Source organism: Brachyhypopomus gauderio, chromosome 1 (genome assembly GCF_052324685.1).
Source record: "Brachyhypopomus gauderio isolate BG-103 chromosome 1, BGAUD_0.2, whole genome shotgun sequence".
In the NCBI taxonomy this organism is placed as follows: domain Eukaryota; kingdom Metazoa; phylum Chordata; class Actinopteri; order Gymnotiformes; family Hypopomidae; genus Brachyhypopomus; species Brachyhypopomus gauderio.
In genome coordinates this window covers 43,224,173-43,243,267 of record NC_135211.1, presented here as the reverse complement: position 1 = coordinate 43,243,267, position 19,095 = coordinate 43,224,173, and the positions used below count along the sequence as shown (strand labels likewise).

The 19,095-nt window shown below is 41.5% G+C and overlaps 1 protein-coding gene across 1 annotated transcript in view; it reads right to left on the bottom strand.

Moving 5' to 3' along the window:
- LOC143521501 (cytochrome P450 4V2-like) overlaps positions 1–19,054 on the bottom strand; it is a 34,927-nt gene extending 15,873 nt beyond the window's left edge. Inside the window, exons 1-3 of the mRNA XM_077014413.1 lie at positions 18,115–19,054; positions 17,539–17,789; positions 17,202–17,314 (exon numbers count right to left, since the gene is read on the bottom strand). Of these exons, the coding sequence (XP_076870528.1) occupies positions 17,202–17,314; positions 17,539–17,789; positions 18,115–18,242 (492 nt within the window). The 5' untranslated portion in view covers positions 18,243–19,054. The remainder of the gene's footprint in view (positions 1–17,201; positions 17,315–17,538; positions 17,790–18,114) is intronic.
- Positions 19,055–19,095: the final 41 nt, after the last annotated feature.

Here is a 19,095-nt window from a genome sequence, read left to right as displayed (position 1 = left end):
ATCATTGTGTGTCTTGATACCACTTGACCCCATGATGATGCCTGTAAAGTTTTGGTTTGATGTGACTAATGGTTTCTGAGAAACAGTTTTTCCCATGTTATAGCGCCCCCTATTGGACAATCGTGGCCTGCTTTGACCTGTGACCTCTGAGTCATGTGTCCTAACAACTGATATATTTTCATGAAGATTGGTCAAAGCATTGTTGAGATATAGCTGCTGAAGTAAATTTGGCCACGCCTCAGAGCTATTGATTGACATGTGACAGCCAGGCTGTATGGAAATGTCACAATGTTGGCGATGGGTTTTGATAATGAGATTCTTCTGAGTAGTTTGATACCAAGACTGTGGTGATCAGACGAAAAACCAAGGAGTAGTAGGCAAAAGTAGGTTTTGCATATTATGCAAATTAGCAAAAAATCTAAGTAGGCGGAGCTTCATAGTTGTATATGAAATGTCCTATTGAATTGAGCCAAGGAATGCATAGGAAGTGGAATTTTGTTTCTATGACTTATGGTATGGGAGATATGGGCCAAAAAGTCACATAGTGTGCTATAGCGCCACCATCAGGCCGATGTGGGTCCCTATAAGTGTGTGTGGTCATTTTGACCTAGAGAACAAGTTTGGCAAGTTTGGTGTGTCTAGGCCTTACGGTTTAGGCTGCAGTATCATTTATAGACAGCAAAATGGGAAGAAGAATAATAATAAGAAATATAGCCGCAAGCGGCGATTGGCGGGTTCACACACCAATAGGCATTTTGGCCTCAATAGGCAAAAGGAAGCCCAAAAGGTCCTTTAGACCTAAAAGTGAAAAAAAAGCTGTTTGGGTTTGGCCAGTGTGTGCTCTACAGATGTAGAGTGTGATGACATCTGTGTGTGTCAGAAAGGGAGACACAAAAATAGCACATCTGGCTATGGCTGCATCTATGTGAACAGTATAGGAAGGCCTGCACTTGTCTATACATGATTGGGCCTGTATATTACTGACAGAGAGAGATTGAGGGAGCCAGAGACTATGCTTAGTTAATTCACTCCTTGTACACGTAGCACGCCTAACATGACTGCCTGTGTATTCAAAGTATGAATGTAGTCTGCAAAGCCTGGCATGACTGACATGACTGGCATTACTGACATAACTGATATGACTGGCATGACTGGAATGACATCACTGGCATGACGAACAAAATTAACATGACTGATATGACTGACATAACTGGCATGACTGTAATGATTTGAAGATTTGACTGACATGACTGGACTGACATGACTGATATGACTGACATGACTTACATGACTGGCAGAACATGACTGGCATCACTGACATGACTGATATAACTGACATGACTGGACTGGCATGTCTGATATGACTGACATCACTGGTATGACTGACATATACTATACATATACTATAGATATGCATACAAACTATACATACATTTAGGTAGAAGTGTGTGTGTGTGTGTGTGTGTGTGTGTGTGTGTGTGTGTGTGTGTGTGTGGTAGTATATGTATTCAAACTATGACAACATATACTAATACATACATACATAAGTATACATAGAAACTATACATACATATAGGTATAAAGGTGTGTGTGTCTGTGTTTGTGTGAGAGAGAGACAAAAAAGAAGCCAAATATCAGTTTGTATAAGCATGTGTTAGTCACTGAGATATGGGTGGGTATGGCTAGGGAAGTGTCAATTGTGAATGCTATAGGAAGGCCTGCTTGTGCCTGTATGTGTGTGTGCCTGGTTAATAGACACAGAGAGATCTAGGTAGCCAGAGCAATGTTTACTTAGGGCACAGAGATGGGAGGGGGAATGTGGGTGAGAGTGTGAGAGAGACTGAGAGTGTGAGTTTCAGCTTGCGTGCGTGTGAGAAGGAGAAGGTGACAGAGGGACTTTACATGCATTCTTATGCATTGTATATAATACTGCACTGTAGAGCCATACGATAACCGATTTAGATGAAACTTGACAAATTTGTTCAGGATGGGATTCTGAATGGGCTTGTGCATTTTGGTCAGAATTGGGTAAAATATGAAAGAGCTTTAAGAATATGAATATTATATGTATCGATGCTGTCCATTAAAAAAATATTTAGCAGGTATAAGTGTCCTCAAATCCAAAATCTTTGGATTGTTTTTTGATTTCACACTCTGTAGAGTATTATAAGACTTTGCTTGACATGATAGTATGAAAATCCTAGGAGGAGTATGAAAAGTGATGATTTCAAACTATTATTAACTGTAAATAAACTGTGCATTTTTTAATAGGACATGTAATGGGAAAGTTGTTCGCACTACTGCAAGGAATCAAAAGAGTCCAATTGCATGTTCCCAAGTGGAATTATGTAGGGGATACACTTGCTTTTTTTGCAATAGCGCCCCCCAGTGGCCAATCGACACCCGGCTGGATTATGTCATAGGGGGCGTGCACTTGTCCACACCCAAGAGGTTTCGTGCAGATCGACCAATGGTAAGCCTGTCAAACGCGTGCCGATCACTGATTGGCCGATTACGTCAGCCATTTTGGAAGTATGGCATGTCTGCTTTAGGACCTGGTTTCCAGAGGCCCATAGATGATGTCTGTCAAGTTTCATGTGGATCGGCCAATCTGAGTGCATGGGGCAAATTTTTGCATGTTATAGCGCCCCCTAGCAGGTGAGGTATGGCAACCACTGCGAGCTGCCCCAGACCCTCACACGGAAGCTGTCTGTGAAGTGCCATCTCATTACATGCAAGTTTTCTTAAGTTAGAGTTCCATTTGTGCAAAATTTACTATTGAATTTACGCCCCCTGATTTGATTGGCTTATACTGACTAGGTAGTGAAGAAATTAGCATTTTTGTTGGATACATTTTAAAGTTCAGACTCTTCTGAACGTTTTGATACCACATATGTGCACGTATGTGAAAAATCCAGGGACTAGTTCGCGCTCAAAGATGTGTGTGATTTTGCACATTATGCAAATTAACTCGAAATCTAAGTGGGCGGAGCTTAATGGTTGTATATTAATTGTCCTATTGAATTTAGTCAAGGAATGCATAGGAACTGGAATTTTGGTTCTAGGACCTACGGTGTAGGAGATATGGACAAAAAGTCAATATGGTCTGCTATAGCGCCACCATCAGGCCAATTTGGGGTCCCTGTATGGGAATCTGGTCCTTGGAGGTAACTGAACCTTTTTGCCAAGATTGGGTTTTCTAGGCATTACGGTCTAGGCTGCACGATGCATTTTATGTCAAAAAATGGGCAAAAGAATAAGAAAAATAAGAAAAATACCAGCAATTACAATAGGGTTCCCACACTATGTGTGTGTGAACCCTAAATAGCCGCAAGCGGCGATTGGCGGGTTCACACAAAAAAAGGCACAAAAGCCCAAAGGGTCTTTTAGACCAACAAGTGATATGAAGCTACTTCAGTCCAAAAAATGGACAGATAAAGTAATTTGCAAAAAATTATTCAACTGGGGCAATAAAGGCCCAAAAGATCAAAACAAAATGTAATGGCAAAATGATTCAGATCATAGAAGTTAATCAAATGCTGTGATTAGCTTTGTATGTGTGTGTTTGTGTGTTTTTTCATTTATGCAGTAAGGGCTTCTTGAGGCTTTTTTGGTTGGCTTGAGCAAAGGAATACAGCTGAAGTAGAAATTTGTTTCTAGGCCATACAGTGTGGAAGATATTAGCAAAATGATTCAGACCATACAACTAAATCAAATGCTGAGATTAGGTTAAAAGCACTGATACACTGACCCAGGGGCCTAGTCAAATAAATATACCTTTGGCTGAATTTGTCAGAAGTTGTGAACATAGCAGCAGGAGAGCTCTTGTTAATGCCCCACATGTAAACCCCACTCTTTAACCCTTTTCATTTAGCTGACAAAATCTGTCACATGTGAATCTCAAACAAACCAAAGAGTGATGGCTTAGTATACAATAAAATAACACAAATATTCTTATCTTTGCCTGTTCATGATGTTCTCATCCCTACTCTGACATGTTATCACTGTTGTGCCCATAGTAGGGAGGCCACTAGGAATGTGTATCTAACAAGACTTTGATGATAAGTAAAGCATGCAGTTATATAGAGGTTGTGTGTGAAATGTGAATTACATATCTCTGTCCTCTCTTATGTCATTTCAGGATGTATAGAGGGCATGAGTTGAGAGTGTGGATGGAAAAATGAAGCTAAATATCAGTTAGTGTGTTGGAAATGGCTAGAGAAATGTATATATGAAGCATATAGGAAGTCATGTGTGAGGGTGTGTGGAAAAAAAGAAGCTAAATATCTGTATATTATTCACTGGGTAATTGGTAGTAATGGCTAGAATTAGTGTGTATGTAAAACCTATAGGCCAGAGAGGCCTTTGTTTTTGTGAGTGCATGTGAAAGAGAGAGAGGGAGGAGGGAGAGCCCAAGGGTTGTAAAATGTTAGAAGGATGGGGGAGTGGAGGAGGGGGGCAGCGTGTGCGAGAATGGCACGTGCGTGTGGGCTGAGCAGTTCTCGTCTTCTCCCTGCACAGCTCAGTATGGAAAATGAAAATATTCACTGTAGAGCTGTTTGTGGACGGATTTGGCTCAAAATTGGCACATAGCACCACAATGGTCATGAGAATGTGGTTGTCAATTTTCTTAACAATCAGACATACTATGGCGTAGTTATTGAACTGTGAATTTGATGTGTTATGATGGTAGCATTGTGATGCATATGAAAAATATTAATTTGTCAAAACCTTAGGATTTTCTCACTAATCTTAGCATTTCAGAGTCTGCTGAGTATTACAAGGTGTGATTTAAGGTGATGGAGTTAAAATGCTAGGACTAGCATGAAAATGACAAGTTATATATATTTGATAATAGTGAAAAAGTGGTACATTTTTGCAAAGCACATGTAATTACAAAGTTGCTAGGAATTCTGCATACAATCATATGAGTGCAAGCATTTCTTGATAAGTGAAAATATGTAGGAGAAATTCTGGATTTTCTAGTATAGCGCCACCTAGTGGTGCAATTCCCTTCTAACATGAGTATGTCTTAGAGGGTGTGTACATGAACATACCATGTCAGTTTCATGTGTATGTACCTATGGTAAGTAGGTCAAATGGCCAATTAATTAAAATTAAAATTAATTGGCTTATGGCGGCCATGTTTTTTGAGTGATGAGGTCATCATTGTGTGTCTTGATACCACTTGACCCCATGATGATGCCTGTAAAGTTTTGGCTTGATGTGACTAATGGTTTCTGAGAAACAGTTTTTCCCATGTTATAGCGCCCCCTATTGGACCATCGTGGCCAGCTTTGACCTGTGACCTCTGAGTCATGTGTCCTAACAACTGATAAATTTGCATGAAGATTGGTCAAAGCATTGCTGAGATATAGCTGCTGAAGTAAATTTGGCCACGCCTCAGAGCTATTGATTGACATGTGACAACCAGACTGTATACCAATGTCACAGTTTTGTTAATATTCCTTGATAATGAGATTCTCCTGAATATTTTGACACCAAGATTGTGGTGATCAGATGAAAAACCAGGGACAAGTATAAAAAAATAGGTTTTGCATATTATGCAAATTAGCAAAAAATCTAAGTAGGCGGAGCTTAATGGTTCTTGAGGCTTTTTTGTTTGTCTGGAGCCAAGGAATGCACCTGAAGTGGAATTTTGTTTCTAGGACCTACGGGGTGAGAGATATGGACCAAAACGCAAAATGCTGCGCTATAGCGCCACCATCAGGCCAATGTGGGTGTCTGTACTTTAGCATGGTCCCGCAAACAGACTACACCATACTGCCAAGTTTGGTCTCCCTGGGCCTTACGGTCTAGGCTGCAGTATGCGTTTTATCCGGAGAAAAATAATAATAAGAAGAAAAAGAAGAAAAATCTGAGCAATTACAATAGGGTTCCCACACTATGTGTGTGAACCCTAAATATAGCCGCAAGCGGCGATTGGCGGGTTCACACACAAATAGGCATATTTTGACCTCAATAGGCAAAAGGAAGCCCAAAAGGTCCTTTAGACCTAAAAGTGAAAAGAAGCTGTTTGGGTTTGGCCAGTGTGTGCTCTACAGATAGTGTGTGATGACATCTGCGTGTGTCAGAAAGGGAGACACAGAAATAGCACATCTGGCTAGGGCTGCATCTATGTGAACAATATAGGAAGGCCTGCATGTGTCTATACATGATTGGGCCTGTATATTACAGACAGAGAGAGATTGAGGGTGCCAGAGACTATGCTTTGTTAATTCACTCCTTGCACACCTTGCACGCCTAACATGACTGCCCGTGTATTCAAAGTATGAATGTAGTCTGCAAAGCCTGGCATTACATGACTGACATGACTGGCATGGCTGACATAACTGATATGACTGGCATGACTGAAATGACATCACTGGCATGATGAACAAAAGTAATATGACTGATATGACTGACATAACTGGAATGAGTGACATGACTGGCATGACTGTAATGACATGACTGATATGACTGACATGACTTATGTCTGACATGACTGGACTGACATGACTGATATGACTGGACTGATATGACTGGACTGAAATGACTGGACTGACATGACTGTTATGACTGGACAGATATGCATACAAACTATACATACATTTAGGTAGAAGTGTGTGTGTGTGTGTGTGTGTGTGTGTGTGTGTGTGTGGTAGTGTATGTACTCAAACTATGACAACATATACTAATACATACATACATAAGTATACATAGAAACTATACATACATATAGGTATAAAGGTGTGTGTGTCTGTGTGTTTGTGTGAGAGAGAGACAAAAAAGAAGCCAAATATCAGTTTGTATGAGCATGTGTTAGTCACTGAGATATGGGTGGGTATGGCTAGGGAAGTGTCATTGTGAATGCTATAGGAAGGCCTGCTTGCGCCTGTATGTGTGTGTGCCTGGTTAATAGACACAGAGAGATCTAGGTAGCCAGAGCAATGTTTACTTAGGGCACAGAGATGGGAGGGGGAATGTGGGTAAGAGTGTGAGAGAGACTGAGAGTGTGAGTTTCAGCTTGCGTGCGTGTGAGAAGGAGAAGGTGACAGAGGGACTTTACATGCATTCTTATGCATTGTATATAATACTGCACTGTAGAGCCATACGATAACCGATTTAGATGAAACTTGACAAATTTGTTCAGGATGGGATTCTGAATGGGCTTGTGCATTTTGGTCAGAATTGGGTAAAATATGAAAGAGCTTTAAGAATATGAATATTATATGTATCGATGCTGTCCATTAAAAAAAATATTTAGCAGGTATAAGTGTCCTCAAATCCAAAATCTTTGGATTGTTTTTTGATTTCACACTCTGTAGAGCAGGGGTAATCAATTATATTTTTCCGCGGTCCAATTTTGGCAGATAGCTCTGACCTGAGGTCCGGGGCGGCGTTGGCGAACACAAGTTGTTGCGGGGGGGGCAACGTAACACTCGTCACGGGGGGGGGGGGGGGCGAACGTAAGTTGGCAACGTAACACTCGTCACGGAGTATTTTTCAGTAGCCCTGAAATAAATGCTCCGGTTTAAAATTTAGTCTCCCGTAAAAATAAAAAAAAAACGTTGGCATTTGGGTCCGTATCCAGTTAATCAGGAATGTGATTGGGTCCGGACAGGACGACGTTCGGGTCCGGATCCGGACCGCGGTCCGCCATTTGGTGACCCCTGCTGTAGAGTATTATAAGACTTTGCTTGACATGATAGTATGAAAATCCTAGGAGGAGTATGAAAAGTGATGATTTCAAACTATTATTAACTGTAAATAAACTTTGCATTTTTTAATAGGACATGTAATAGAAAAGTTGTTCGCACTACTGCAAGGAATCAAAAGAGTCCAATTGCATGTTCCCAAGTGGAATTATGTAGGGGATACACTTGCTTTTTTTGCAATAGCGCCCCCCAGTGGCCAATCGACACCCGGCTGGATTATGTCATAGGGGGCGTGCACTTGTCCACACCCAAGAGGTTTCGTGCAGATCGACCAATGGTAAGCCTGTCAAACGCGTGCCGATCACTGATTGGCCGATTACGTCAGCCATTTTGGAAGTATGGCATGTCTGCTTTAGGACCTGGTTTCCAGAGGCCCATAGATGATGTCTGTCAAGTTTCATGTGGATCGGCCAATCTGAGTGCATGGGGCAAATTTTTGCATGTTATAGCGCCCCCTAGCAGGTGAGGTATGGCAACCTCTGCGAGCTGCCCCAGACCCTCACACGGAAGCTGTCTGTGAAGTGCCATCTCATTACATGCAAGTTTTCTTAAGTTAGAGCTCCATATGTGCAAAATTTACTATTGAATTTACGCCCCCTCATTTGATTGGCTTATACTGACTAGGTAGTGAAGAAATTAGCATTTTTGTTGGATACATTTTAAAGTTCAGACTTTTCTGAACGTTTTGATACCACATATGTGCATGTCTGTGAAAAATCCAGGGACTAGTTCGCGCTCAAAGATGTGTGTGATTTTGCACATTATGCAAATTAACTCGAAATCTAAGTGGGCGGAGCTTAATGGTTGTATATTAATTGTCCTATTGAATTTAGTCAAGGAATGCATAGGAACTGGAATTTTGGTTCTAGGACCTACGGTGTAGGAAATATGGACAAAAAGTCAATATGCTCTGCTATAGCGCCACCATCAGGCCAATTTGGGTCCCTGTATGGGAATCTGGTCCTTGGAGTTAACTGAACCTTTTTGCCAAGATTGGGTTTTCTAGGCATTACGGTCTAGGCTGCACGATGCATTTTATGTCAAAAAATGGGCAAAAGAATAAGAAAAATAAGAAAAATACCAGCAATTACAATAGGGTTCCCACACTGTGTGTGTGAACCCTAAATAGCCGCAAGCGGCGATTGGCGGGTTCACACACCAATAGGCATTTTGGCCTCAATAGGCAAAAGGAAGCCCAAAAGGTCCTTTAGACCTAAAAGTGAAAAAAAGCTGTTTGGGTTTGGCCAGTGTGTGCTCTACAGATGTAGAGTGTGATGACATCAGCGTGTGTCAGAAAGGGAGACACAAAAATAGCACATCTGGCTAGAGCTGCATCTATGTGAACAGTATAGGAAGGCCTGCACTTGTCTATACATGATTGGGCCTCTATATTACTGACAGAGAGAGATTGAGGGAGCCAGAGACTATGCTTTGTTATTTCACTCCTTGTACACGTAGCACGCCTAACATGACTGCCTGTGTATTCAAAGTATGAATGTAGTCTGCAAAGCCTGGCATGACTGACATGACTGGCATTACTGACATAACTGATATGACTGGCATGACTGGAATGACATCACTGGCATGACGAACAAAATTAACATGACTGATATGACTGACATAACTGGCATGACTGTAATGATTTGAAGATTTGACTGACAGGACTGATATGACTGGACTGAAATGATTGGCATGACATGACTTACATGACTGGCAGAACATGACTGGCATGACTGACATGACTGATATAACTGACATGACTGGACTGGCATGTCTGATATGACTGACATCACTGGTATGACTGACATATACTATACATATACTATAGATATGCATACAAACTATACATACATTTAGGTAGAAGTGTGTGTGTGTGTGTGTGTGTGTGGTAGTATATGTATTCAAACTATGACAACATATACTAATACATACATACATAAGTATACATAGAAACTATACATACATATAGGTATAAAGGTGTGTGTGTCTGTGTGTTTGTGTGAGAGAGAGACAAAAAAGAAGCCAAATGTCAGTTTGTATGAGCATCTGTTAGTCACTGGGATATGGGTGGGTATGGCTAGAGAAGTGTCATTGTGAATGCTATAGGAAGGCCTGCTTGCTCCTGTATGTGTGTGTGCCTGGTTAATAGACACAGAGAGATCTAGGTAGCCAGAGCAATGTTTACTTAGGGCACAGAGATGGGAGGGGGAATGTGGGTGAGAGTGTGAGAGAGACTGAGAGTGTGAGTTTCAGCTTGCGTGCGTGTGAGAAGGAGAAGGTGACAGAGGGACTTTACATGCATTTTTATGCATTGTATATAATACTGCACTGTAGAGCCATACAATAACCAATTTAGATGAAACTTGACAAATTTGTTCAGGATGGGATTCTGAATGGGCTTGTGCATTTTGGTCAGAATTGGATAAAATATGAAAGAGCTTTAAGAATATGAATATTATATGTATTGATGCTGTCCATTAAAAAATTTTTTAGCAGGTATAAGTGTCCTCAAATCCAAAATCTTTGGATTGTTTTTTGATTTCACACTCTGTAGAGTATTATAAGACTTTGCTTGACATGATAGTATGAAAATCCTAGGAGCAGTATGAAAAGTGATGATTTCAAACTATTATTAACTGTAAATAAACTGTGCATTTTTTAATAGGACATGTAATGGGAAAGTTGTTCGCACTACTGCAAGGAATCAAAAGAGTCCAATTGCATGTTCCCAAGTGGAATTATGTAGGGGATACACTTGCTTTTTTTGCAATAGCGCCCCCCAGTGGCCAATCGACACCCGGCTGGATTATGTCATAGGGGGCGTGTACTTGTCCACACCCAAGAGGTTTCGTGCAGATCGACCAATGGTAAGCCTGTCAAACGCGTGCCGATCACTGATTGGCCGATTACGTCAGCCATTTTGGAAGTATGGAGTGTCTGCTTTAGGACCTGGTTCCCAGAGGCCCATAGATGATGTCTGCCAAGTTTCATGTGGATCGGCCAATCTGAGTGCATGGGGCAAATTTTTGCATGTTATAGCGCCCCCTAGCAGGTGAGGTATGGCAACCTCTGCGAGCTGCCCCAGACCCTCACAGGGAAGCTGTCTGTGAAGTGCCATCTCATTACATGCAAGTTTTCTTAAGTTAGAGCTCCATATGCGCAAAATTTACTATTGAATTTACGCCCCCTCATTTGATTGGCTTATACTGACTAGGTAGTGAAGAAATTAGCATTTTTGTTGGATACATTTTAAAGTTCAGACTCTTCTGAACGTTTTGATACCACATATGTGCATGTATGTGAAAAATCCAGGGACTAGTTCGCGCTCAAAGATGTGTGTGATTTTGCACATTATGCAAATTAACTCGAAATCTAAGTGGGCGGAGCTTAATGGTTGTATATTAATTGTCCTATTGAATTTAGTCAAGGAATGTATAGGAACTGGAATTTTGGTTCTAGGACTTACGGTGTAGGAGATATGGACAAAAAGTCAATATGGTCTGCTATAGCGCCACCATCAGGCCAATTTGGGTCCCTGTATGGGAATCTGGTCCTTGGAGTTAACTGAACCTTTTTGCCAAGTTTGGGGTTTCTAGGCATTACGGTCTAGGCTGCACAATACGTTTTAGGTCAAAAAATGGGACAAAGAATAAGAAAGAAAAATCCTAACAAGCGGCGATTGGCGGGTTCACACACAAATAGGCATATTTTGGCCTCAATAGGCAAAAGGAAGCCCAAAAGGTCCTTTAGACCTAAAAGTGAAAAGAAGCTGTTTGGGTTTGGCCAGTGTGTGCTCTACAGATAGTGTGTGATGACATCTGCGTGTGTCAGAAAGGGAGACACAGAAATAGCACATCTGGCTAGGGCTGCATCTATGTGAACAATATAGGAAGGCCTATATTGTGTCTATACATGATTGGGCCTGTATATTACAGACAGAGAGAGATTAAGGGTGCCAGAGACTATGCTTTGTTAATTCACTCCTTGCACACCTTGCACGCCTAACATGACTGCCCGTGTATTCAAAGTATGAATGTAGTCTGCAAAGCCTGGCATTACATGACTGACATGACTGGCATGACTGACATAACTGATATGACTGAAATGACATCACTGGCATGATGAACAAAAGTAATATGACTGATATGACTGACATAACTGGAATGAGTGACATGAGTGGCATGACTGTAATGACATGACTGATATGACTGACATGACTTATGTCTGACATGACTGGACTGACATGACTGATATGACTGGACTGAAATGACTGACATGACTGGACTGACATGACTGTTATGACTGGACAGATATGCATACAAACTATACATACATTTAGGTAGAAGTGTGTGTGTGTGTGTGTGTGTGTGTGTGTGTGGTAGTGTATGTACTGAAACTATGACAACATATACTAATACATACATACATAAGTATACATAGAAACTATACATACATATAGGTATAAAGGTGTGTGTGTCTGTGTGTTTGTGTGAGAGAGAGAGACAAAAAAGAAGCCAAATATCAGTTTGTATGAGCATGTGTTAGTCACTGAGATATGGGTGGGTATGGCTAGGGAAGTGTCATTGTGAATGCTATAGGAAGGCCTGCTTGTGCCTGTATGTGTGTGTGCCTGGTTAATAGACACAGAGAGATCTAGGTAGCCAGAGCAATGTTTACTTAGGGCACAGAGATGGGAGGGGGAATGTGGGTGAGAGTGTGAGAGAGACTGAGAGTGTGAGTTTCAGCTTGCGTGCGTGTGAGAAGGAGAAGGTGACAGAGGGACTTTACATGCATTCTTATGCATTGTATATAATACTGCACTGTAGAGCCATACGATAACCGATTTAGATGAAACTTGACAAATTTGTTCAGGATGGGATTCTGAATGGGCTTGTGCATTTTGGTCAGAATTGGGTAAAATATGAAAGAGCTTTAAGAATATGAATATTATATGTATCGATGCTGTCCATTAAAAAAATATTTAGCAGGTATAAGTGTCCTCAAATTCAAAATCTTTGGATTGTTTTTTGATTTCACACTCTGTAGAGTATTATAAGACTTTGCTTGACATGATAGTATGAAAATCCTAGGAGGAGTATGAAAAATGATGATTTCAAACTATTATTAACTGTAAATAAACTGTGCATTTTTTAATAGGACATGTAATGGGAAAGTTGTTCGCACTACTGCAAGGAATCAAAAGAGTCCAATTGCATGTTCCCAAGTGGAATTATGTAGGGGATACACTTGCTTTTTTTGCAATAGCGCCCCCCAGTGGCCAATCGACACCCGGCTGGATTATGTCATAGGGGGCGTGCACTTGTCCACACCCAAGAGGTTTCGTGCAGATCGACCAATGGTAAGCCTGTCAAACGCGTGCCGATCACTGATTGGCCGATTACGTCAGCCATTTTGGAAGTATGGCATGTTTGCTTTAGGACCTGGTTTCCAGAGGCCCATAGATGATGTCTGTCAAGTTTCATGTGGATCGGCCAATCTGAGTGCATGGGGCAAATTTTTGCATGTTATAGCGCCCCCTAGCAGGTGAGGTATGGCAACCACTGCGAGCTGCCCCAGACCCTCACACGGAAGCTGTCTGTGAAGTGCCATCTCAATACATGCAAGTTTTCTTAAGTTAGAGTTCCATATGTGCAAAATTTACTATTGAATTTACGCCCCCTCATTTGATTGGCTTATACTGACTAGGTAGTGAAGAAATTAGCATTTTTGTTGGATACATTTTAAAGTTCAGACTCTTCTGAACGTTTTGATACCACATATGTGCACGTATGTGAAAAATCCAGGGACTAGTTCGCGCTCAAAGATGTGTGTGATTTTGCACATTATGCAAATTAACTCGAAATCTAAGTGGGCGGAGCTTAATGGTTGTATATTAATTGTCCTATTGGATTTAGTCAAGGAATGCATAGGAACTGGAATTTTGGTTCTAGGACCTACGGTGTAGGAGATATGGACAAAAAGTCAATATGGTCTGCTATAGCGCCACCATCAGGCCAATTTGGGGTCCCTGTATGGGAATCTGGTCCTTGGAGGTAACTGAACCTTTTTGCCAAGATTGGGTTTTCTAGGCATTACGGTCTAGGCTGCACGATGCATTTTATGTCAAAAAATGGGCAAAAGAATAAGAAAAATAAGAAAAATACCAGCAATTACAATAGGGTTCCCACACTATGTGTGTGTGAACCCTAAATAAGAAAAATACCAGCAATTACAATAGGGTTCCCACACTATGTGTGTGTGAACCCTAAATATAGCCGCAAGCGGCGATTGGCGGGTTCACACACAAATAGGCATATTTTGGCCTCAATAGGCAAAAGGAAGCCCAAAAGGTCCTTTAGACCTAAAAGTGAAAAGAAGCTGTTTGGGTTTGGCCAGTGTGTGCTCTACAGATAGTGTGTGATGACATCTGCGTGTGTCAGAAAGGGAGACACAGAAATACCACATCTGGCTAGGGCTGCATCTATGTGAACAATATAGGAAGGCCTATATTGTGTCTATACATGATTGGGCCTGTATATTACAGACAGAGAGAGATTGAGGGTGCCAGAGACTATGCTTTGTTAATTCACTCCTTGCACACCTTGCACGCCTAACATGACTGCCCGTGTATTCAAAGTATGAATGTAGTCTGCAAAGCCTGGCATTACATGACTGACATGACTGGCATGACTGACATAACTGATATGACTGAAATGACATCACTGGCATGATGAACAAAAGTAATATGACTGATATGACTGACATAACTGGAATGAGTGACATGACTGGCATGACTGTAATGACATGACTGATATGACTGACATGACTTATGTCTGACATGACTGGACTGACATGACTGATATGACTGGACTGAAATGACTGACATGACTGGACTGACATGACTGTTATGACTGGACAGATATGCATACAAACTATACATACATTTAGGTAGAAGTGTGTGTGTGTGTGTGTGTGTGTGGTAGTGTATGTACTGAAACTATGACAACATATACTAATACATACATACATAAGTATACATAGAAACTATACATACATATAGGTATAAAGGTGTGTGTGTCTGTGTGTTTGTGTGAGAGAGAGACAAAAAAGAAGCCAAATATCAGTTTGTATGAGCATGTGTTAGTCACTGAGATATGGGTGGGTATGGCTAGGGAAGTGTCATTGTGAATGCTATAGGAAGGCCTGCTTGTGCCTGTATGTGTGTGTGCCTGGTTAATAGACACAGAGAGATCTAGGTAGCCAGAGCAATGTTTACTTAGGGCACAGAGATGGGAGGGGGAATGTGGGTGAGAGTGTGATAGAGACTGAGTGTGTGAGTTTCAGCTTGCGTGCGTGTGAGAAGGAGAAGGTGACAGAGGGACTTTACATGCATTCTTATGCATTGTATATAATACTGCACTGTAGAGCCATACGATAACCGATTTAGATGAAACTTGACAAATTTGTTCAGGATGGGATTCTGAATGGGCTTGTGCATTTTGGTCAGAATTGGGTAAAATATGAAAGAGCTTTAAGAATATGAATATTATATGTATCGATGCTGTCCATTAAAAAAATATTTAGCAGGTATAAGTGTCCTCAAATTCAAAATCTTTGGATTGTTTTTTGATTTCACACTCTGTAGAGTATTATAAGACTTTGCTTGACATGATAGTATGAAAATCCTAGGAGGAGTATGAAAAATGATGATTTCAAACTATTATTAACTGTAAATAAACTGTGCATTTTTTAATAGGACATGTAATGGGAAAGTTGTTCGCACTACTGCAAGGAATCAAAAGAGTCCAATTGCATGTTCCCAAGTGGAATTATGTAGGGGATACACTTGCTTTTTTTGCAATAGCGCCCCCCAGTGGCCAATCGACACCCGGCTGGATTATGTCATAGGGGGCGTGCACTTGTCCACACCCAAGAGGTTTCGTGCAGATCGACCAATGGTAAGCCTGTCAAACGCGTGCCGATCACTGATTGGCCGATTACGTCAGCCATTTTGGAAGTATGGCATGTCTGCTTTAGGACCTGGTTTCCAGAGGCCCATAGATGATGTCTGTCAAGTTTCATGTGGATCGGCCAATCTGAGTGCATGGGGCAAATTTTTGCATGTTATAGCGCCCCCTAGCAGGTGAGGTATGGCAACCACTGCGAGCTGCCCCAGACCCTCACACGGAAGCTGTCTGTGAAGTGCCATCTCATTACATGCAAGTTTTCTTAAGTTAGAGTTCCATTTGTGCAAAATTTACTATTGAATTTACGCCCCCTCATTTGATTGGCTTATACTGACTAGGTAGTGAAGAAATTAGCATTTTTGTTGGATACGTTTTAAAGTTCAGACTCTTCTGAACGTTTTGATACCACATATGTGCACGTATGTGAAAAATCCAGGGACTAGTTCGCGCTCAAAGATGTGTGTGATTTTGCACATTATGCAAATTAACTCGAAATCTAAGTGGGCGGAGCTTAATGGTTGTATATTAATTGTCCTATTGAATTTAGTCAAGGAATGCATAGGAACTGGAATTTTGGTTCTAGGACCTACGGTGTAGGAGATATGGACAAAAAGTCAATATGGTCTGCTATAGCGCCACCATCAGGCCAATTTGGGGTCCCTGTATGGGAATCTGGTCCTTGGAGGTAACTGAACCTTTTTGCCAAGATTGGGTTTTCTAGGCATTACGGTCTAGGCTGCACGATGCATTTTATGTCAAAAAATGGGCAAAAGAATAAGAAAAATAAGAAAAATACCAGCAATTACAATAGGGTTCCCACACTATGTGTGTGTGAACCCTAAAAACGCTAACAATTACAATAGGGTTCCCACACTATGTGTGTGTGAACCCTAAATACAATTTTGTGTGTGTGTGTGTGTGTGTGCAGAGCCGGAGTGGCTAATCGGGAGATTTGGGAGGATTCCCGATGGGCCGGCTCATGTCAGTCTCTAGTTTGGGCCGATTAGGAGGGAAAAATAATTTTGGGCCGGATTTGCGCATGAAACTCCCGGGCTGAAAAAGTGTTCCACTCTGGGCCTGTGTGTGTGTGTGTGTGTGTGTGTGTGTGTGTGTGTGTGTGTGTGTGTGTGTGTTATATAATAACCATGGTGACCTATGCCTTTTAAACTGAAAGGTTGGAAGAAAATAAGACCTAAAATTACTATTTTAAGACCTAAAAATATTGATTAGCATGATTACGTGTAATATAACAAGTGTTTAAAAGCATAAAATCACAATATTTGAAGCTGGTTAATATGAGTTATGACTGCAAAAGCTATTTCGATTGCATAAACTATAGGAGCCGTATAGCCTACAATAAAATCGATTAAAACCGACTTCCCAGACTGCATGTTTCAGTCCGTCTGTGACTAGTTCACTTAATCCCACTTTGAACCTCTCGTCGTGTGCGTTTGTGCAGACATGGTCGGTGCATCTTGGTCTGGGACAATAATCTCGCGCGTGTCAGCACGCCTACCTCCACGGTCTCCGCGTGGAACAGGACCAGGAACGGCACGGGTCCAACCCAAACTTTCAACAGTGGGGCATTCCAGTACTCCTTGGTATATCCGACAATCTGCGAAAAGAAGTCTGCAAGACATTTTTTTAGTCACTGTTTTTTCATGATCGTTGTTGAGGTAAAACTTAGCATTGTAGATTTATAGTCTTTCTGTTGTCCATAATATATGCAAATTATGCCGACGAAATGATTATGATTTATAGAAGCATGCAAATGTCAAACTGATCCCTGTTAAAAGAGAGCGGTTTTATTTTTCTGCTCCGTGATGCTGGATTCTGGCGACTTCCTCTCTCACCCCCTGCAGAAGTCTTGAACTGCAGAGCGTTTCCGATGAACGGATAAGTGACCCCGACACCCTGCACGGGCTTCAGCTCTTTCCAGATGTGCAGGTACCGTCTCAGCAGCTGGTACGTCAGGTAGGTGAAGAGAAGAACGCAGGCGGTCGCGGCTGCGAGTCCCAGCGTGTAAGCACCCAAAACCACCCCCATCTCTCCGACGCGAGAGCGCACGCAGTGTAACGGAGTCGCTCCGACCTGCGCTTTTATTCTGCAGAGATCAGACCTTGGACTTAACTGAACTGGGTCATAGGTTTTATGTAATATAAACACGGGTGTGCCCATGCACAAACCCCATACATACAGTATTTAATGTATTACCGAACAGTAAATCTCGTCTCGAGATTTGCAAATGTACTTATGCACATTTATTGTACGCAAGTTGCTAAATTCACACTAAATAGTTACATTAAATAAAGGAAGGATAATTATCTCATAAACTCTGTTAAAACTCAATTTTAAGATAAAAATGCATATGTCCCATGCACAAGCAAAGCATGTGCCTGTATGTGCAATTAAAGCTGCAGAAACCAAACCCAGCAATGGAGCCCCTGTTCACCAGATCTCTGAGATGAAGATAACGGTGTTCGTAGTGTGCTGGGTCAGCATGAAACAACGTTTGATCCCTTAACAGTCTAGAGGAGGGGGCGGAGCAGGAACCCATAACGAGGTGAGGTAGTGATTGGTGCGGAGAGATGAGGGGAGGGATGAAAGTAGTTCCCAAGGCAACTCATGTGTTGTAAACGCTTGTTGGTGTACAAGATCTTCTCGTTTTCTCTACCACCCTGTAAGCTGACTCTCATTGCTGGTCCAGTGCTTTTGCACACCTAAGAATTAAACTTGAAGATCTTGATTATGCGTCTAGCGGACTAACGCCAGCGTTTAACTTCACTCTGCTGTTCCCTTAAGGCTAAATCGTGATAAGCCATTCATCTGTGCCTTAGCCTGGTGCACCGTGATGCTCCGGTCTACCACATACCTCCTCCTGCCGCACGTGAGAGTCCTGGGCCGTGAGGTGGGCGGAGCCGTGAGGTGGGCGGGGCCTGACTGATGGTACCTGTCGTGGAGTTCCCTTTGAATTTCGTCTAAATTGTATTGTCAATAACCTCAATTTATGCTTAACACCAGACTCGTGATAATTACATTTCTGCAGCGTGGAGAGACGCTTGCACATATTTTTCAGTTAGTTTTAGTTTTTCATATTAATATACTGTGCAGGTTCATATGCAGGTTACATTAATAGCTTGCTTGGTTACATAACAAGACATGATAAAACCAAATTACTATACAGTATTACCATCGAGGCATAAAAGAATGATAGGGAATATGAGAGAGATGATGTAGATATAGATATAATAGATCTGCTCTGATCTCTTGGTAACCACTTTACAGAGGTGGGGACTCGAGTCACATGACTTGGACTCGAGTCAGACTCGAGTCATTAATATTAAGACTTTTGACTTGACTTGAAAAAATATTCAGAGACTTAGACTTGACTTGGACTTTTACACCAATAA